This window comes from Accipiter gentilis, chromosome 24 (genome assembly GCF_929443795.1).
Source record: "Accipiter gentilis chromosome 24, bAccGen1.1, whole genome shotgun sequence".
Lineage (NCBI taxonomy): Eukaryota > Metazoa > Chordata > Aves > Accipitriformes > Accipitridae > Astur > Astur gentilis.
Window position 1 is genome coordinate 4745927 of NC_064903.1, and position 22633 is coordinate 4768559.

A 22633-nucleotide genomic window follows, 5' to 3' on the forward strand; every position below is an offset into this window, starting at 1 on the left:
TACACCAGGGCAAATGCAGGGTAATTGCACTCTCTGTGTTGTAATTAGCTGTAAGCTGTATGTATGTCTCGCTGACGTGTTAGGCGGAGACTTTGGATTTAGCATACCTTTGTGCAGGCGTACCTCTAAACTGTTGCTGAAGCTCTGCTACGTCTTAGAGTTAGGTTAAGATTTATTAATTTTTTTTCAGTGTACTAGGGCATATTGTATAGTAATGCAAAATGATCCCCCCATGCCCTGCAGGATTAAAACAATATGAGAAAAATGCAGAGTCTTTAACTTCTTTGCTCTTTCCTCGCATTCAAGAAGAAAAGTAAGTCCTTTAGAACCATGAAAGCGACGTAGTGTAAGATTTCTGACTTCAGGAAACAGTAAGGAAGTTGAAGTCATAGAAACTTGACTCTTACTAATGTAATCGGGACACTACAGTATTACGCTGTGGATTTTTAAAGTTCTAACTGCATTATAGTTTCTGATGGGAGCAGACTGCAGGAGCTGCAACTTTTGCAGTCATACTTTTCCACTTGAAGGCCATAACAGCACATATGCAAAATCTCCTAAATTTTAAGGACCTTTCCATACAAGCCTTCGTTGTTTCCTTCATATGTTATAGTAGTAAGGAAAAGAAATTAATTTTGGGCATTATGTCTACACAGGGTAACGTTATTGTGGCATAATGGTAAACTGGGGTTAGTTGGAAGAATCCAGAGTGTGATGGAATATTTCTCTGGGTAATTGTCAGAGCAGTAGAAAAAACATCTTTATTCTTTTTTCTGCTAAAAAGCTCTGTTGAAATTTATGGAAGCCTTAGCTTTTACAGCTTCCATGGTTATGAGCTTTCTTTTCTTATGAGAAATTTTGTAATGGTGAGTAAGTGAGGAGTTTGATCATTTTCATCTGACATTTACATCAGACTAACAGACCTAGCTGAAGAACCAGCAGTAGTTAAACCTCCAGGAGTTTCAGACAGTGGTCATTACGCAGGTGCACATTAACTCCATGTCTTAACAGATACTCACATCGACTGCAGATTCACGGAGAAGCATCCCAGACCCGTGTTAGTCATTCCATATGTGCTCTGGAGTTGACCTGTGCATGTACCGTGAGTCAAGATAGCCAGAGTACGAAATCAAGGTTAAAATAACGATTTGTCCGGAAATTTTAAGTACCCCTAGAAATAGTCTGTAAATACCTCTTTTGTTGATTTAAACAACTGGTGAACTTTTGGGGGGAAAACCAACAAGATCCCAGAACCTTACGCGCGCACACACACACAGATACTATTAAGAATACAATCGAAGCCATTAAATTACTTTCCACTTGTGACTGCGGTCAATATTAAACATGGGTTGTATTAAAGAATTTATTTAAGATTTCCATAACCCTTTGTGTACATGCTGTGATGCCTTAGTGACTATTGTATTGCCTGCTGTCTAATGGAACTACTTCTGCACAAATGCAAAATCAATGAGCTCATATAGCACGAGGAACAGGTGCTAAAAAATACTTAACTTTATGTACAACTGCAATAAACAATGATGGGGAAACAGTTGAATGCAGTATATCCTGATTGTCTCTGTTCAGGTTTCAGGAGTACTCCAAACAAAATACCTGAATTACTCTTCCCCCCCCCGTATTTGGCTAATATTTAAGTTCATATTTTTATAAATATATATTTCAAGAATTTCCAGTTCAGTGATGAAATGTTCACAAAAATATATAATTTACAGCCATAAATATATTCCATTTTCAATACAGTTTTTCTTAACTTTACCTGTGTTACAATTTTATTTTTTTTTCAGTGTTCTTGAAAGTAGTCCCATTAAGTGGGGATTGTTAAGGTTTTGCTGGGTTCCGTCATTACCAGCAACAGCCACTTCTGTTTTCAGACCATGACCCATTTTGACATGGCTTGCACAGCACTAGTATTAACACGCACCACAGCTGGGCATCTCTTTCATAGAATACAGAAATGCAGAAATGATGGTATCCCCAGTGGGAATGTGAATTACCCCTGCCTTGTTCTGCAGGAAGCTACAGCATTGATTCAGAACCTTGCCATTTTATTTTTAGGGTTTTTTAGCATGTCTTAGATTTAGATGAATTAATTTTACCAACCAAGAAGTTTAGGTGTCTTGACTTTAGCAGACTCCCTAAAGATGAAGGTATTACATCTTTTGACATCTGAATTAAAAAAAAAAAAAAAAAAAAAAAAAAAAAAAGCTTTGAAATGTAGTTCTTGTCCATGTTGTCACTGTTATCTGACTGGGAGAGGAGCTCAGGAAACTACTGAAGTGAGCGAATAATGGTTCTCTCTTTGGTAGATCGTTCTTCTTTTGCTGAGATGTTCCTCCGTGTCACTCTGCAATTCAAAACTGGTAATAAAAACTCAGTATATTGTTTTGTCCTTCAGGATATTGTGAACACACCAAAGTGTTCTCTTATGAAAATGTTTGAAATAGAACACTGTAAACTTTTTTTCATCTCTTTCTGTTTCTGGGTCTACTTTTAATAGATACAATGTATTTTTTTAATCAGTGTATTATATTAATGTCTTCTATAGCATTCTTATGCCATCTGCAAAAGGCTAACAATATCCAGTCCTGCATAGTTGTTTAAAAAAAAAAAAAAACACCAAAAAAAAAGCTGAATGACTCTTGGTAAATTCAAACTAAGCGATGTGTTTGCTGGCTTAGTTTGTTGTGTCCTGTAACTGCAGCCTTGCTGATATTAGCCAATTAACAATTTCCACACTGCTAAAAATTTGCACGCTTACTAGACAGCTAAGGGATTTTGGAGGACATAGAGACAGCTTATTTTAAGTACCTCTGGCTGCCTAAAATAGAGACTTAATTGCCTTACATAGTCAGTGAATGGAGGTTGCCTTTTCTGATGAGCCTTTCTAAATGCTTAATTTATGTACATGCTCCGAGTTGTCTTTTAGAGGAATGGTGTTTTTGTCAAAGCTAAAATAACTGTCTAAAATAGAATATTAGAATATTCCTTCTTCCTATTAAACTACATGTCTGAATTGAGAAAGAGATTGGGAGAGACACTTTCTGGTGTATTTCAGTTTTGTGGAGTTAAAAAAAAATATGATTGAAGAGCCAAAATGCCAGATAAATATTTTATTTCTCCCACCTGAAACGCCGTTGCCATTACCTGCTGCACTGTGCTAATAAAATAGCTAAGAACTTCAGAAGAGTATTTCTGTGCCAAATGTCAACAAGTGCGAATTTCTTTTTTTACCCCGTGACTGCCACTTAGCAACATAATGTGCAGGAAGTATCAATGTTGTTCTTTCCCTTTCTGTCTCCCAAATGTAAGGGAGGGTTCAGGAAAAACACGTCATTCACAGTTGTTTTGTTTCCTGGAAATTTTTCCAGTCTGACCAAAAAAAAAAAAACAAAAACAAAAAAAACCAATGTAAATAAATTCTTTTTCCTTGCATTGAAGTGATTTGATGATGCATGTAAATCACTCCTTGAAATCGCCATTTAAGTTGGCAAAACTCTGCTGGTCATAAATAAAAGTTGTTAGAAGGCTGTCGTGTGTTGTGTTACGCTGTCTGATCCCTTATGCTGAAAACTAGGAGAGTTGTGTTCGTAATAATTTCACTTTCTGAAGAAGCGCACGCTCTGCCCTGTTTTTCTGGCTTAAAAACTAATTGCATATCGTGACTTGGAAGCTGCTAGATTTTTCTGGTCTCTGCCAAACTGAGCTATGATAGCTGATTTTCGTTAGGAAAATACTGGTGATCTGCTTAAGTGTTCCTTAATTTCATCCTATTGAAGTTACTGAATGAAAAAGTAAAAATCTTAACTAACTTCACTGATTAGAAACCCAGCAATGGAAAAAAACAATAACTATTTACATACTTTTTTCTGAAACCCTGGCACAAAGTGTCCCTTGTTGCTGTCATCGCTTTGCTGTTATCTAAAATCCAGTGAGTTTGCCAGTCATTAATTTCAGGGTGGTTTGAATTAATTGAAGAACAGTATCTAGGCTCTTTGGGCTCAGTCTATTGACATAGGGCCATTTCTTTGTTAAATGCATTTTCTAAGGTAATTCTGCTAAGCACATTTCATTCAGTGAAAGAATCAAGAATCTCAGGGTTATACTTACTGAGCTAAGTGGAAAGGGGTTTTCAGAGCAAATAGAATTTAAGTCCTTTGCCTGCCATCTAACAGTAGTGCCAATGTACTGTTTATCAGAAGAGGGTAATAGTTTGTAAAATGAGATCTTTAGCCTATTTTTGTAACTCTACTGGTGACATTTGAAGAATGGTTTAGATGCCAAAAAATTATGGTTTGGTTTAGCTGTGTTCAATATTGGAAACTGGTTAGGAGAAAATTGACAACAGCAGAGTGAACTGAAAAAATAATGGGGAAGTTATTTTTTTTAAATTGATGAATTTAATTAAATAAATCCAGTTCTGTTTTGATTAATCCTCTGGGAGCTATGTTTCGACGTGGTAGGTTGAGCAGATTGTGAAGGAGAGGCTGTCACAAAAAGTAGATTTTTAGGAGTCGGGGATCTTGGATTCTATTCTTGAGTCTGTCACTGACTCACTGTGCAAGCCTCCTAAATTGCATGAGTCACTTAATGTCTCTGCCTCATTTACAGTTCCTATAAAAGTGAGTATTACTTATATCATGCCCAGTGTTTGACAGTTGCCTTTACATGTCCTTCCCCTGTGTCATGTTTAAGCCCCCAAAGTAATTTCCAATAATGTACACAATTGTATCCAATTTTGCCTAAACTCTCTCCAGTTTGTGTCTGTAGATGTGCCTGTCCCCAAAACAGAGGTTTACTGAGAAATTTGTTAATAATCATCATTAAATAACAAACAATAAAATGCTAAGAATTTAATTCATGTAGTACCTTCATTCATCTACACCTAAATCCTTCTTTACTATTTTTGATACTTATATGCTATCAGACTTTTTAAAAGGATCCTTTAAATTCAGTCATAAAGATTTTCAGGCACTTCTAAACTGAGTAATGTAACTCCATTACTATTTCTTATTTCCCCAATTTGTGTCCTACGGTTTGTTACCCATCTGCCGCATGACATTTAAGAGCCATAGGTTCTTTAAGGCTGAAGCTGATGCTTTGTTTTTTTCAAAGCACTTTTATAGCCTACAGAAATTACAGATGGACAACACAATGATGTATTGCATTTTGGTTCATCTGCTCATACTATTATTTCAGATGATTCTGAGAGCTTCTCTGGTGGCATTTTACAAAAACAAGATGCAGTCTTAAGGAATATAAACTTATATTTTTTCTTTGCTAAACGTCATGCTGTTTGTCACGGTACCTCAAAATACTTTGAACAATTTCCTTTTGTTGAAATATTTTCAGTGTCTTTAAAGCGTTTGCAAGCTTTTCTATGTCCCAAATACAAGGAGGAGTGGTACATGGAAAATGAAATTATTGAAAAACATTTCTAGAGAGCTTATGGCCAAATAAACTTCATTTGAGGAGAGGCAGAGATTTGTATAGCATAGCTCAGCTGAAGAAAAACTGATAGTTGAGTAACTCTTTGTTTTGTTTTTTTTTCTTGAGTGGCAATTACTTGATCTTAGTAGGACACCCAAGACTGCATAAATATTTAACTAGAAAGGCTGTGCGTGTGTGTGCATGCATTTTGTGTCTAAAAATAGTTTTCTTTGAACAGGATTCAATTTTGACTTTGCCTGCTTCACTTTTAACATGGAGCAGAACTCCATGTGGAAAAACTAATGTCCTTTTATTGGCCAGCTAGAATTCCCCTTGCTTGGCACTGCTTCTTTTCAACTCTTCACTGCTGTGTACTTCCATTTAGTCAGCAGCAATATATGTAAATTACTTCTGGGCATTAAGGAATAAAGAACGGATGGTTTAGAAAATGCTTTTAAACTTAGTATTTTTTTCTTTAAAAGTAGTTTTGAACTATGCTGAATTTTTCCAACTTATTTTACTAATTATTTCCACTTACCTTTCCTTAATTCTAAGTTTAACAGAAAAATTGTGGAGTTAATGTTTTTTAAAAGTGCTAATATGCCAGATTTTGTTCCATAAGAATCCTTTTGTCTTTCTAACGGAATAATTAACAGAAGAATATGACATTGAATGAGATTGTAAAATCACATTCTAATACTACAAAAATAATGCTTCCGTCAAATAAACAGAAGAAAGTCTCCTCTACTAACCAAGAATTTCAACACACAGTTATACGGTGACTTTCCATTCTGAACAGCTCAGACCAGTAACAAGCTTCTGAAGAAAACGAACATATGTTATCTTGTCTGTATTTTGTGCTTGCTTTGAATTGGTCACCAAGGGGCATATACTAATGTGAGAAGTGAGGCTAAAGTCTGAATTTACATATATATGTCTTTGTAGAGTGTGTGGAACGTATGATAAATGCCAAACTGCTGCCTCTAGAAATTGATATTCTTTCTTCCCAGAACAGGAACGACTAAATTTAAAGCTCATGCAAGCTTTTTTGTCTTTGGTAAGTGTCGAGATCTGCTGACATTTCTGAGGGTCGTGCCAGTCTGTTAACCATTGAGAGCTTAGGTTTTGTACAACACAGACAGCTGCCCATGAGGAACTCCACTGGACACCATCCACTTGTTTTATTGACATCACCAGAACAGTCAGTAGACAGTGATTTATTCACTACCCCCAAAGATAAAATATAGGCTTAAGGATAATGGCTGAAATCTGACGGGAAGCATCTCTAATGACATACGTCTCCTGCTAACCAACCATTAAAAAAAAATGCAAAACAGAAAACAGTTAATCTGTGACGAGATGATACGAAGTCGCTCTGCTCTTAGGATTTCAAAAGGTATCTGGAACTTTAGAGTTTCAACCATGGTGGTAATAAAAGAATGATTGAGAAGATGACTGATGCTCTAACTGTAATATACAGCACTTAAAAGGTAAACATTTCCAAGTTTTAAAGTAGTATATGATGCACCTAGATCAAACTCATTAGGGCGGGTTATTAAGTTTTAAGCTAGTTCTTTTAAAACTGGCACCTGTTACAATTGCTGGACTATGTTAGTTTTGTAAATTTTGCAAGACAAGCAGACAGCATACTTCATGTGTAGCTAACCAGTACAAATAAATGCTTTCTTGTTGGCATCTCCCTTTGGTATGTTTTGTTCCAATTGCTGATCGTTTGTCAACACAAATTTCTCCAGGTAAATTTGGGTTTTACTTATGTAGCAAGAGAGACAAAGCTGTTTTGAAAAATGAAAACAAACTGTACTATGGTGTCTGGAGACGGGGAAAGGCGAGTAGAATAGCAGCAGTATTCTGTATTCACCAGTCACAGCGGTGTCAGAGACCGTTATTCAAATCTCTGATCTTGTTCTGCCAGATATCTCACTTACCTTCAGCAGCAGGAGTGCTAGTACAGGGTACGGGCACAGATGTGTTTAGTCATGGAGGTGTTGAGGAGCAATTTTTCAGCAGGCTGTACAGATAAAATAGCATCTAGCAGTTCTGAAGGAACTAGGTATAGTTGAAATGGCACTATCATTTGATAATATTTTAGTTATCATAAGGTAGTTACGTGAAAGCAAGGTATTTAGGCCACTGTCATATTATTAAATAATGGAATTAGCCAGCTAAGCTTGCTAATAAGTATGCAATGTTTACTGCATTGCTCTGCTTTCACTAAAACTGAACGACTTTTGTTTGCTGTATATGCCTGAGGCTTTTGTGCCTTTGTGTGCCTTTGTGCTTCCACTGTGTTCACGTGAAGGTTTCGTATCTCAGCTTTTTATCAGTATTCAAATCTGTCATGATTCACCCATCTTGTTTCCTTTAGCTAAACTTTACATTTTTTTGCTTATGCGTCCTTATTTGGTCTGCTTTAATAAAGTTGTACTACTCTTTGTATAAAATGGTGGCATCTGATGCAGAGACTTCAGCCACATTCTAAACACCATGGCCATGGCTGTAATTATATCAACTAATGGCAACCACTGACTGTATGCCAAGTAAAATGGGTAAGAATGAACTAATTGTTAGATGAAACAATGAGACACGTGAAGAACTTGGTAGCACTTTAGTAGGTCCCTTAATCTTAAATTCTCTTTACTCATCAGGAAGTTCAGTTAGCAGATCACTGGTTTTGTTGGAGATGAGCATGTTTGTAGTCACACAAGTCAGATTTCAAATCTTAAAAGAATAAAAAATTATGAGATACCATACTCACATTAACCTTCCCTTTTCCAATTTAACTGGTTCTTAACCAAACTTATGTAAGTAGGTTTCTACAAATGTTCTTACTCGTGGTACCGCTTGCTGTCTGTTAACTGCTTTGTTTTTCAAAGCGTGCTGGAACGTGCACAGATAGGTCCTCTCTGTATTGAATTTTACCCCATTAGGTGTGTGTTTGTCTGTAGAACGGTACGTTGGCCTGAGGATTAGCTTTAGCTGTTTGCAAGCTTCACTGTTACTAATCGTTACCTCTGCTTTGCAGAACATCTTCAAGTCCCGTAGGTTTACAGGTCTGTAGAGCCCTTGGATGTTTTTCTCTTTTTATATTCACACAATAAGCAGGAATAATATTCTTTTTTGGAGAGTGTTCTGCTTGTTTGGATTTTTTTCCCCCCCCTGAATAATTTAAGTTCTACAGTTTGATTACTGTATTATGTGTTTGATTATTGCAGCCTATAGAATTTCCCTCTCTACTTTGTTGTATAGCTTAATCCTTTTTGAAAGGGATCTACTAAATTGCAAGTAGAAGAGCTATTGCTTCTGTAACTTTTTCAAAAAACTTTCTGCTGCTTCATTAATAAGATGGTCACAGTAGCAAAATGAGCTCAGGAAAGAATGACCCTCAGAACACCACCTGACTGGCCAGCCAAGAATTGAAACAGATGTCTAAGGAAAAAGTTGGGAATGTTGGTCAGTGTTACACTGGCAACTGGATTATCAAACTGGTCATCATTTCATCAGGATTTTTTTTGTCCTTTATACTTTTCAGTTGATTCATTAGAACTTTGAACTTAAAAAACAAAACAAAACAAAAACCCCCAAACACAAACAAAAAAATCCTTTGAAATTCTGTTTTGTCTTCAACAGTGCCCTTAAAGATAGTCGTTTCCCCCCAATGACGAGGGATGAGCTGCCACGGCTTTTCTGCTCAGTGTCTCTACTCACTAACTTTGAAGATGTATGTGACTACATGGACTGGGAGGTAAGGATGTCAGATACCTTTTAAGAAAATTACTTTCATACCATGAACATCTAAAGCAGAAGTCACACCATTTAAATTATCTGCATATGTTTAGTGTAGTTGTCACTGGTTTGTACTCTATACACATTGTTTTGTGCATAGATTCAAAAGATCCTTTTTGATAGAACTATCATCACCTTAAAAGTCTGAGCCATGAAAATGGAATGAAGTTGTATTTTTGCCCACTTAGGCATTCAGAGAAAGAGCGGTCTGCACAGCCGTATTTATGTCTAAGACTACATCAAGCAAGGTATTGTCTGAGTGATGGTGTCCTGAGGCCTCTTTTGCAGCATAGGTAACTACAGAAATGTGGTAGATCAGGCCATTGATTCTGAGAAGAGGATGCTTCAGTATGAAAGTTAATAGTCTGATGTATGCTTCTGGAAACAAGCACTGCAAAACATTGCCATCCCAAAACAAGCTGCCTTATTTAGCTTGTAGGAGTGAGCCATCGATCTTTCCCAAAACTAACTTTGCTTTCAGAGTGGCCTGCACAGACCCCACAAAGTCCTTACGCAGCGAGGCCAAGTAAATCACTGCTCTTGTTTTTCTTTGCTACTTATGCGTGGAGCTGAATCTATTTTAATTGTTAGGTTCTAGGAAATGTGCATGCATTTTCTTGGAACAGCAGCATAAAAGAGATTAAGGAGCAAATGCTGCTTTTAGAATTATTTCTGGGAAGGTATATTGAAGGGAAGGGTTACTCTGTATTCTTCTGCTTTTTCCAAAATTATTTGGTATTAGACAGTTGCAAAAAAACAAGTTACTTAAGATGAACTTCTCATCTCAGTATGACTTTTGTCTTACCCTTTGAGTCTATATTTGAGTGGACATAAAAAAAATTTTGAAATTGTCATATATGATAGTGGACATGTTACAATGCCAGAGACACCACACAAGTTACAGTATTTCCCTTTAATAATGACTTGGCCCTATGAAATATTTAGGCCTTTTTAAGAGAAAAAGAGGCTTTCTATTGTATTCACATATAACAAATGTATATTGAATAGAAATTTCATTTGTTGTTAAAATGGTAAGAGGCCCTACTGTATCAGAATGGTGGTACCCAGCAGTAATCTCAGCATTATGAATATTACAGTAGCTGAAAATCTAATAAAAATGCATTTTCTGTTCAACTCATAATGACAAAGGCTTCTTACCTTCTGATATGTAATTCTGAATGAGATGCAAGTTTCCTTTGGGGTTTATCAGCATTTTCACCATAATCAGAACTACTCATTTTTTTATGTAATGTCAGACCAAAAATAAATCTTAGCTGAAACTGTGTGTGTGCATTCTCAACAAGAAGCTTTTTTTCAGAGCGGTAGTTTTGTCTTGTCACTGAGCTGTTGGAGTGCTTTAAACAATGTTTTCAAGTAATCAAAACTGTGGGGACTTAATACTAAACCAAGCTGGAAGTCAAAATGAAAACTAGTAGAATTTTTCTGCTTTACTAGGTTGACTTCTGGTAGTGACCATTGTGATGTTTTCAGTTTAATTTCATTTATTATAATTTATTAAAAAATCAGACTATGAATACACTTAGAAAATGTCTCTTTAGAAGTGTGAAGTGCATAATGAAATAGCATTTAGCTCTTTCCATGTGGTAGTCTATTAATATTATTAGATGCCATTTTATTCTCTCAATAATAAACTTTGAAGATGACCAAAATATTCATCCTTAAAGAGAAGCTGAAACCAAAGCCTGAGTTCAAAAACCCACTCTCCCTTGGAAAGACTGGTTTTAACTTTGTTCCTTGGGAGATTTCTGATTCATAACTTTAAGACTTGTATGAAACAAAGGAGGCTTTTACTTTCTATGTCCTTTCTATATCTTGTTGCAGAATCCTAGAGACTTCAACAACAGTGTAAACAAGCTTAATGCAGAACTGTAGCCTTGCTCAGTTCTGCCTGATTTTATGGATTCTCACGATTCTTCTTATTGAAAAGCCCTGACTTGGGAGGGAAGAATGGAGGGGTCAGAAATATAATAGTTCTTGTGTTACTCATTTGCTTTGTTGCTCTCTCCTATTTCACGTAAGGTTTCTTTAATGATAGGTTTTTAAAACCTCTAGCAAATTCCTAGGAATTCTAAGAAAAGGTCACCAAGTAGGTTCCATGATTTTTTTTTTCTCCTTTTTTCCTATAAGTTAAACATGCTTCTTAAGTGATGGTGTCATATAAAGCTGCTTCATGAGCCACAAGCTTTCCATGTAAAAGGCGGGGGGTGGTGTATAAATATGAGAAGGACAAAATTTGTAATTGTTGGCTCTTAAAAGAATGATTCACCACTGTTTGTACCCCTGTCAGTGAGATAGCTTATGTCATCCATGTTTCTTTTAAGGGAGCTGCAGTTACACAATATTAATGGCAGAAAGACATTTCAGGACGTCTAGAGTATGATGTAAAGAGATTCTGCATCTTTCGTCTCGTATAATGCTAATTTCCAGATCATCCTGAAAAACATCAGCCTGGTTAGGAGACCTTACCTCTGTAGGTATGCTACTGATGATCTTGTGGGAGCCAATTCAGCAATTTGCTGACAGAGATCACAATATTTCAGAATTGCCAGTTCAGACAACTCGCAGTGCTCCGGTGGCTTGGAGACAAGATCGTCTGAAGACACGACTCAGGAGTGTCTCCTATATCCTGAAGCAGAGTGATAAAGCTTCTTTTCTCTGATTAATGAATTATCTTCCCAAACTAAGTAAATTAATATTTCAGTTGTAAAAAGCAATGTGAGATCCTTTTGCAGCAGAAACTTAACCAAGTAAACAGGAGATATGAGTGAATTGACTGCTATTAGCTCCCATATGATTTTACAAATTGCTGCCGTTTTCACTTTTTATAAAAGTAACTAGGAGAAAGTACAAACTTTTAAAGGACCACTTCAGTGCCATCGTTCATGAGGATGCTTCCTAAAATATAATTTAGTGTTCTGACTTATATGTGACTTCATATGAATTGCAGTGCACTTGAATAGCTGAACAGACGTAGGGCTTTGAAATGAGCACTGGGAGTGTATGAACTGGTTCTTCATTTCTGCTAGACAGAACCCATGAAACGTTGCTGTGGTCCAGTTGCTGCTGGGGTGGAGTTTCACAGCCTTTCCATCTCAAAGAGGCGGGCAACATGAGAAACTCTAACGTACTTTTCCTTTTTTGATACTACTGCTCTTTTATTAAAGATCAGATATCAAAGGACTACTTGGGAGACAAGTCATAAAGACCAATTATTTTTAAACACATTTGATATTGATAGCTGTCATTCTTTCCCCACATAAACTCAGCTTTATCCATATTTCCATTCTCCTTGAGCTCATCTTTTTGATCTGTCCTTCTACTGACTCTTTTCTTTCCTGCACAAATTTGAATTCCTGACTCAGGATGCCTCCAGTTTTGCAGTTTGTTCTTAATGCAGATACACTTGCATCTCGTGTTGCACTGGGAACTGTGTGTGTAGCTAGCAGCACCCCAACAGAAGAAATGTAGAAGAGTTTGAATAGGTTGCTGTGAAGTATCGTGGCTTTAGGTCCTTTAGAAAGAACTTCTGTTCGGTTTGTGAAGCTTGGAAGTCTGCAATTTGGGCAAATAAGCCTACACTCGGAAGGTCCTGTGAGTGGATTCAGATTCCAGAAATGCCATATATAAGGTGTGATCATGTTGTAGGTCTTGCAATTCCAACTTTGGTGCTACAGGCTCTGCCTCCTTGAGAGAGTACGGCTGCAAGGTACATTACAATGGGAAATGATTTCATGTATCCCCTGCGTGCTTTGCTTTGCTTTTCTGTATTTCTAGGGGGAAAAAAAAAAAAAAAAAAAGTGCCTCCGCTAATTTCTTCTCTATTTCATGTTACAGCAAATGAACACCTTTTAAATTTATTTTCTCATTAATTTAATTAAGAATCTGTGAGGTTTTTTGCTAGAAGGTAAAGCCTGTCTTGCTAATTCAGACCCTCTCCCTATTTTTGTATTAAAACATTATGAATGTATGTAATTATAAGAAGAAAATTTTTGGAAAACATTATTGTAATTCCAACAGGGTAATAAATAACTAGAATTGACCAGCGGCTCTTCCTTAAAATACCTTGAAAGAGATCTTTGCCCTGAAGTCACTGTTCTTCAGTAAAGTAAAAGCTGCAGAATTGTCCATGCTTGCTGTGGTGATACCGAAGGCCTTTAGCCTGTATGCCCCGGTTTAAATATTAGCTTAAATAGTTGTAGCCAATAATGTTGACTGAAAGGCGGCTTTTCATTGTTGACAAAGTTAGCACATTTAAGAGTTGTGGAAATTCTTTCCTTCCTGCAAGTGCAGCGGCACCAGAAATTTTCGCAGCTTATATTCCTTGGAACAGAGAAGAAAGAGTCTTGATCTCGATATTTTGTTCTGTTTGGACAATATTCAGTGATTCCATGTATGTAAATACATGATTCGTTAAAAAAAAAACGCTTGTCATGAAGCAGAGGACACATCTCCTGAGTAGTCTTTTGCCTCCATTGTTCAATCAGAGTGTAATATTTAAGCCCTACTAAAGACGATCAGAAAGAAGCCAGCATATTTGCTACATGTGCGAGGCTAAAAAGCTGTAGAATTCGGCTAATAAAAAGGGGGGTCAGCTTCTAATAAGTAGCAATTGTCGCTTAACCTGATGCATTCCATTTCCAGACAAGTTTGTATATGGTTATTTTCGTAGTACTAGTTAGGTAAATAATGGGGAAAGTTACTGTGTTATGTGGTATCATACGGAACACCGTACAAGTTACAGGCCAACTTTTTTGTTTGAAAATGTTTATAGCTTGCCGCTGGTCAAAGCTTGAGCTGACAAGCTGTAAGTCAGCAGAAGGATTAGCCGTAACCCAGAACAGCCTGGTCTGGTTCGTCATGGGGTTACGTGAACGCTTGTGCTGGTAGAACTGAGAGCGGGCAAGCAGAATCTGTCGCGGTTCCGCCGGCAGTGAGGGTTGTCCGTCGAGCCGTGGCTCCAGTCCTGAGCGGAGGAGAACAGCAAACAGTGAGTGAACTTGAGGACCAGGCAGGCACTTGTTTCTGACACCAAGGAGGGGTTGCGCTACTCCAGCTCCGGGGTATCCCATGTGGATCCTTTGTAACAGGTTGTTTGTTATCTGTTTTAATGTATTTCTGAAAAAATGTTTACAATTAAATTGTCTTAAAGTAATTGGTGATAATTGCATGCAAATCTCTTACAGGTTTCAGTGCAGTAGAGAAAACTGAACAGAATAACTAGATGATCGTTTACTCCACAGTGGACTAGAAGCTTAAATTTCAACAAGTGTTGATGTTTTAGATGCTTATCCAAATTTCATGTTGATAGTCTAATGAGAATCATGTTATTTCTTCCTCTTAGTACGGCTGGAGAGTCAGTACATGAGGAACACATTTGGAAACTGTATTTGGAACTTTGAGTCAGAACAGTCGAACGTGAGAGTTGCTTGAACTTTGGTTTCGGGGTGGGGTTTGGAGCAATTCTTTCTTAGCCCAACTGAGACAGATAGAGAGAGAAAGGCATTACGGGCAATAATCTAGAAAGTATCAGAAGCACCTGGCAAAACAATAAATGTGTGTACATGTTTTCCCCCATTCCATAGTGTATGTAAATAAATGATTAATTAAAAAAAAGAATGCATATAAATGAGTATGTATAAATACACAACAAAGTTTGAAGTTCTGTTGAGGTCACTTCAGAAGTAAAATATGTAGTTTAATGCAATCCTTAGATTTAGGGAAAGGTCTGCGTTTTTTAATTAATAGTGTCACTGGACCTAGTTTTAGGTAGCCTCTGGCCACCTATACAGTGGGCCAAAAAGTTTATATCTACAGGTACTGGATAAATAGTATACAGAATTTCAGGCTCTAAACCCTATAAAAATAGTTCTGTTGGAGGAGATTGGTTTGTTGCCTTTCAAAGTCTCTCCTTATCTCATTTTCCTCTCCCAGTAGCAACAGTCTCAATAGATTCCTACCCATTTGGGAGGCTGATACGGCAATTGTGTGGTCTTTCCGCAGCTCAGGATACCTCTGTGTAGTCATTTCCCTAATAAATAGTGATAGACGAGACAGAATGTAAAACTCCATTTGCAGAAGATGATTGTTTGGCTTGTTTTTCTGAACTGCACAGACAGATGTTATTCTACAAACATTTGCCTGTAGTGTATCAGTACTTTGTTTTGAGAAGTATGCCATAGGCTTTGTATGACGTTCTGTGCTGAGCCTGGTAGGCAAGCCAGTTACAGTCCAGTTAATGCCTTCCAAACACGTACCTACCCTTTACCTCCCATCTTGGAGAGGAATGGTTTAGGAAATTTCATAGAAGTTTTCATCAATGCAGGAACGTTGGTCTACTTGAGGAAGTCAAAATAAATTCCTAACTGTGCCCATGCCAGTCTTAGCGTGGATCATTCTTATTTTGCTTGTGTGGGGCTTCCATTTATTTAACTCCGGCCTGTTTTTGATTAACTAGAGCTAAACAATGAAAAGCCATTTGTACTGGACTAGGAGTACTGCTTAGCTACGCAGTTGGAATTCATGCTTCACAGAATGCTATGAAATTTTCTGAACCGGAGGAGTTGTGGGTGCCATTGTGTTGCCCTATTCATTTTGCTTTACATCTTTCTCTTCTACAGACATGGGCCTAAAAGGCCATTAAAATGGTTAATGGGAAACATCCAGTGCAATGCAATTACCTACTGCTTGAATGTTGCATCATACTTAATACATCCCTAGTGCTTCTGGTTAGTTTCTCATGAATACTACATGGTCGCTGTTATGCAAAACAGTTGTGTAGAATTTAGAATCTAATATTCTGCAGGATTTGAAGGTGTGCAAAACCTGAAAATATTTGATCTCGGTGCTCAGGCAATTGAATATCAACAGTTACAAAATCACCAGCTGCAAAAACTTACTCTGTTCTTGGAATAAACTCAGTAGGCTCATTTCAGCTTCTAACACTGTTTCATTTTACTTTCAGGTCCTTTGGGTTCATAATTACATCATCTGAGTATAGAGATTTGATCTCTGTAGCGATTATATGTTATGAAAGTTAGGTTTAGGAGTGTTAAAATTTGCAGTGAATTAATAAATTCATTAGTCTCCAAGTCATTTTTCCTATGTAAGGAATGTTAGGTTCATGGGGGAAAATAGTTGAGGCCATGGCCAGCCATAAGAGACTCTTCCTCCCATTTCCCCATGCTTATGTTACATATAATGATTATAAAGATTAAAAAATAAAGTCTTAATATAAGCAAATATGTTAATTGAACAAGTGGTAGAGCTTTGTAAATATTCCTTATTTGTTTTTTGACAGTCATGCGGTTACAGTAAAATAGGTTGTCACTGGAAAAACTGTTACAGCATTTTTCTACTAATTTTGTGTCCAAAAAGAAGTGCCGTACCAAATAACATACCCTTTTAAACATGAACTATTCATTTCCACATACAATGTTGGGAACTTTGGATTTAAATGGAAATAACATCTTAGTTATGTGGGCATGAAAATAAAAATGTCCATCTACTAATGCTTTGTGTTTACGCACAGAACTCAAAAGCAACTGAAAACTTACTGGCAATGGAGTATCTTTTATGGCATGCCTGATCCAAGTGCAGGTACTCTCAACAGAATTATTGTACCTTGAAAACAGGGGTGCTTAAACAATGCCCTGGAAAGGTGCCTAGCCGTTTTGTTTGTTTGTTTGTTTGTTTGGCAGTTCAACTTTATATATGTCTAACTCTTTGGTATTAGTAATTTTGGTTTCCCTACTGGCATTTTGTCGTATCAGAGTACTTAAGTAGCATGGAAATAGGAGTTTGAAGCTGAAAGCTTTGGAATACCTCCTTTTCCTCGTCATACGTTAGCAGAAATTTTGAAGGCTCCAGGCTCAAGTTCGTAGTGTGACAAATCTTTCATTGTTCAGTTGTTACTTTGAACAAAATTAATGCTCTTAATTGAAGCATCATTAGATTTGCCAGCTGTTTGGTTGCCTGCAGATTATATTTGGCAACCAGGTGATTTTATCAGCAACAACATTGCTGCCAGTGTCAGAAGAAGACAGTAAAACCCAGAGACAGAACAACCTTTGCATCTCAGCTGGCTTTCCTTCAGACCAGAGATGAAGCTCTGTGGTGGGGAGCTGAGGACCATATTTGTGCTGCTACTGATCTTACAAGGCTATAATGTGAACACCTTTCAAAAAGATTACATTCACTTCAGTACCACCTCTTGAAACTCTTTGCAAAATGGTCTTAACCACTGAAAGGTTCACGTTTTGGGCTTTATCACGTTAGAAATCTCTTGTATCTTTCTTTCTTTCAGTGTACTAATAAAGTTGCCCATTTCTTGCAGGTGGGTGTACATGGCATTAGAATAGAATTCATCAATGAAAAAGGATCAAAACGCACCGCCACCTACTTACCGGAGGTTGCAAAGGAGCAAGGTCATTGTTGCACTTTATTTCATATGATCTGGTGAAGAATTTAAACATACATATAAATCTAAAATGCAATATTTGACCTTGCACTGATGTCAGATGATGGAGCAATATTTAATTGTAAGAAGACTCTTATATAAAATGCCAATTACATGCCTGTATCGGTCCCCTTATAGGGATTCAGTTAACTGTAGCTGTTTTTTAAACAAGTCGTAAATGCTGTGTAGCTGTAGGAAGACAAAATATGGAGGGGTGGTACAGTGCTGTCAACCAACTACGGTTGTTAAAAGCTGCCAATTTTCGTATACTTGTTATGCTGTGATATTAGTGACATGCAAAAACTGTTAAGTGATGGGAAGTCTGGTCAATTATCTTAACAGCTTGTTTATTCCTAAATTTGCAATGATTATGGTGGGGTTGTTTGTTTTGGGTTTTTTTCCAGTTGGGTACTTTCTGCTAGTACTTAGTTGCTTTTAAAAAGACTGGCGTCCTGGGGTTTTTGGTGGATGGAAGGGAATTACTTCCAATACGAAAGTCCAGAATAATGTTGCTAAAGTCCCTTTTGATAGAGGCACCAACTTAAGTTTGTGAATTAAAAAAACTATAGTAGAGTTTGTTGAATAGTAATCTTTTGGACCAAGCAGCTGACTATGGCTACTCACGATGTTGGTTTTTTTCTTCCAAGCTTGACAGCGTATCTCAATCTTTTACATTTTGCTTTGCTGCCTTCCCCCCCCCCCTCCCGCCCCCCCTCCACTTTTTATATTTGAGTTGGTCTACTAAGGAATAGGATGAAATCTTTACTGAGGATCATCTTTAATTGATAATTCTGGTTCCAAATAGTCACTTAAAAGTTTAGAGACTTTCCAAGCTTCTTTTAAATTCAGGAATTGGGGGGATGGTGTTTAAATTTCTAAATAGTATTAGTAGACTGTGCATTGCAATCTGACTCTTTATAAAGTACCCAAAACTACCATTTGTATTTTTATGTACTCAAAACTACCTTTTTCTTTTTTTTTTTTAAATGTAACAATGTGACTAATCTAATTGCATCTTTTGGAAATAACATGTCTAACAGCTACTTAAAATATTAGGCTCTTTTAAATCAGTAAGTAGGAGTTTTGAATAGCATGAAGATTTTATTGAGAACAGTAATGAATCTGTATTTTTAATCCTTCACTTCTTTTTTTATTACCCAGACTAGTAGTTCTGAAATTAGACATATCACTGTAGAGTTGTGATATTTATGAAGAAGTCTAATCTCTGAAGTTCTCTGCACATGTTCAACTAATAATTCTTTTAAATTTTATTTTATACAGAAATTTAATTTTTCATACTGTCATATCCATTTATAATGTATAAAGTGATTGTGATACATGATCGTACCTGAACCTTTCAGAAAAGTTTAATTTTGTATCTCGCCCCCAATCTAGGACACCTGGATATAGTGGGTCCGCTTTTAAAATATTTCAACTACAAGATAAAAAAATAGACGTTGAATATATGTTGTTCGTAGAGAAAACTTTGTGTGTAAAGAAATCCTGTATGTCATATTTCCTTCAGCTGTTCTTAAGTAGGGAAGAACGTTGTATGTTTTATGCAGAACTTCAGCAGAGCCCTTTCATTATCAATAACACTACATACTGTACTGTATTTTTGCAAAATCTATTCTTATTGCTGTACTTCTCACTGATTTTTACTACTGTAAAATTCAACAGGATGGGACCACATTCAAACCATAGATTCCTTATTGAGGAAAGGAGGCTACAAAGCTCCGATTACTAATGAATTCAGGAAAACAATAAAGCTAACCAGGTATGCATCATGGGATACTATAGATAAGTCCTGTTTTTGTAATACTGCGGTGTGTTCGTTCCTGGTAAGTGCTTATTTCAGATGTTAATAGTACACTTTCCTGTATATATTATTAAAGATTTCTTTCTTTTCGTAATAGCAGTATGGACTTTTGAGACTGTCTGTGCCTTGCATAGGGATTAGTGGCACTAAGCAAGAAAGAAAAGGCTGTTGTGAAATATCAGGCTACATACGTGTCAGGGTACCCGCAAATTTTGTTTCGTAACTCTGGAAAATCTTAGCAGTGTATTAGCTCTTGCTTTTTACAGTTTGTTCATTGGCGGCTCTTAACAAGGATTACTTGCCATTGTCGATTTGTATTTGAGCAGATGGTGCACTATGGGTCTGCTGCTGTGAAGTCATGGAGGCCCCTCAGTCCTAGTAACCTGTTCAGTTCCCAGAGAAAGCACCTGGTCTTTTTTATCTCCTCTGGAATACAGGTTTCCCTTATCTGAACAGATGTTAGGTATGCAAACTAGGTAGCTGATCTGACAGTCAGCGTACTAGTTAAACTATGTCAGCGTAGTCTCAGGAGTGAAGACATGAATTTAATATTTTATTCCATACTCTGTCACTCACACGCTAGTGTATTTTGATTTTGCTAATTTAATAAAATGTGTTCCTGAGGGCTTCTTAGTGGGTGGGAGCCAAAATATTTTAGAATTGGCAGCAGAGATTCTGCCCATAATATTATAGTTACATGGTGAAGGGTGGAGGAGTAAATGTCTATAAGAACGCCTCTAAAACTGTGTATTTTTATAAGCTGGCAGTGTAAAATGACTGCTAAACTCTAGTTATCTATTCCATGCTTCGAGAAATAAGACTTTTCCAAATCTTATGTCATAAGGAAGTATTGACTGTTCATCCTCTTCAGGGAGGCCACACTGGACATACAGCTAATACAAGTAACAAAGCTAGAATCCTTTTTCCAAAACTGTTAATCCTTCCTATCTTTTATCAACTTTTAGGGACTTGTAGGTCACAAGATCAGTTCTAAAAATGTTGTGTATCTTACTCTTGTTTCTGTGTCCTCATTTCTTTGGAAGTTCTTTATTTACTTAGTGCAGCTAGGTGCAAGCCAGACTTGTCTTCCTTGTCCATAATGAAAACCCAATCCTTTCATTTCAGACATTTGAAAATACTTGGATTCTCCTGATTCTTTATGTACTTTCATAGGACAAAGACCTGAGATTCTGGTTCTTTTTAGCTCCCACATTTGTCATCTTCATCTACAGATCTTGCTATTACTTAGTAGAGGTTAATGTTTAGACCAGATAGAAGGTAAAGAATTTATTAGAAAGATAAATATTTTAGTCTTAGAGGAACTGCTTGTTCAGTGATCTTGTGGAGGAAGAATAAAGACTTTGTACCTCAATGACTCTTCCGAATTCTGGATTCTTGTAGGAACCCGATTACTGTGGAGTAGCTGTGAGTAAGGAAAACATGCTATTCTGAAAGTTAAATTAGGGAGGAAGGATTTACAGAATCCAGCTGAATTTCCAAATGCAGAACCCCAATCTATCTTCTGTTCAAAAAGAATATACGGAGATAGCTGAGGGCAAGAGTAAGAGTGCTATAGTACTTAAATGACAATTTCTGCACACCTCAATAAATAAGGAATATATTTTTCCAAGAAACAAAAATTCTGTATAGCACATGTTTTCTTTCAGCTACATGATTTTGTTTGGAGCAATGGCATGTGAGCACAGATCAAAACAAACAAAAAACCTACCCCCTGCCCCCCCAGAAAAACCCAACAAACCACCAAACCCCCCCATGTTTAGTGTATTTAAGTTCACAACATCCAAACTGCTAGCAAAATCACTGGCCTGATAAGTGGAATAAACAAAGCATAATTTTTAATGTTCAGAAGAAATATTTTTTTTGGCTGTTTTACTTGCTTAAAACCCCAGCTTTTACTAACATATTATAAACAGTAGTATTAAAATAGTAACCATTTCCCAGCATCGGACAACCTTTTTTTAGAGTCTCATTTTAATAACTTCTTGTCATACAGTAAAACATCTATTGGAAGAGTGGAATAAGTGCCTTTTAACTTCTTTTTCAAGTCTCTACATTAAAGTGAATGGCCTGCGTGTGAATAAAGCTCTAAGCTGATCAAAACCAATCTATTGCTAACTATCTTCACTGCAAGTGAATACCCAGTAGCTCTGGCCCCGTTTTGAAGAAGAGAGCTAAAAAATAGCAGAGCTGAAAGAAGAGTACCGGTTCTAGGGGTCTAGAACGTGTAAGGACAGTAACTGCATTTTCTCCTCCCTCTGCTTAAACGAGCAGATGTGATTCCCGTCAGGCAGCCTTTGGCCTGCTTTGACCCACTTACAACCTTCATTAACTGCCAAGCTTACGGTTTAGTTTCAGTGGCAGGGGATTTCATTCACAGACCGGCTTACTCGTCAAGTGCAGAGTGCCGCTTACCATTCACAGCAATTCAAGACGAGCTGCAGCTAATCTCTCAGCAAGGACCAGCGGCCATTTGTTAAATTAGTACATCATTAACAAACACTGTTGTATCGAGGAAGTGCGGGCACCTTTGGTGCTCTGAAACGCGTCCACTGAAGCAAAAAGCTGCAAGTGTAAGATGTTCTGCGCTGTTCCTCCGGCAAAGAGGCAACAGAAGCAAAATGTGTTTGCCACCTTAATTGCTGCAGTTGGTTAACTCCACAGTAGTTTAAACTTTTGTGTTGGGTTGTGAGTGCAAGTGGTTGAGCCATCTGTTGTGTTTTTTTCAGACCTAAAAGAGGAGAGAACAACCAGAGCGACTCCAGAAGAAAAATATGATAGAAAGGAGAGGTGGCAATATTTTAAATCACTAGCTGGATTCACCAAACCTCATCTGTCAGATCTCTTATGCAAGGTCTTTTTAAGTGAAATTTGTGGAAATGTGGAATAGTGTTGGTTTTGTGTAGATTTTACACTTCCACGGATAAGTGTAAATGTGGCAATATGTTCCTTGTTGTCAAACAATACTGATGCAAGTATATCTAAGACATTTGTTGTCAGGGCCTGGATTCTGCTTTTAGTTACATGTAGTTGGCCGATGTTATTGTGGGACCTCTCTCCAACCGTCTTGG

General features: G+C 37.1%; 1 protein-coding gene across 3 annotated transcripts in view; it reads left to right on the top strand.

The window, feature by feature from the left end:
• Window positions 1–22633, top strand: part of AMMECR1 (AMMECR nuclear protein 1) — an 80551-nt gene that overhangs the window by 52280 nt on the left and 5638 nt on the right. For all 3 annotated transcript variants that reach the window (XM_049827830.1, XM_049827829.1, XM_049827831.1), the window contains 3 exons: window positions 9094–9208; window positions 17603–17693; window positions 19406–19502. In XM_049827830.1, coding sequence (XP_049683787.1) covers window positions 9094–9208; window positions 17603–17693; window positions 19406–19502 — 303 coding nt within the window. The remainder of the gene's footprint in view (window positions 1–9093; window positions 9209–17602; window positions 17694–19405; window positions 19503–22633) is intronic.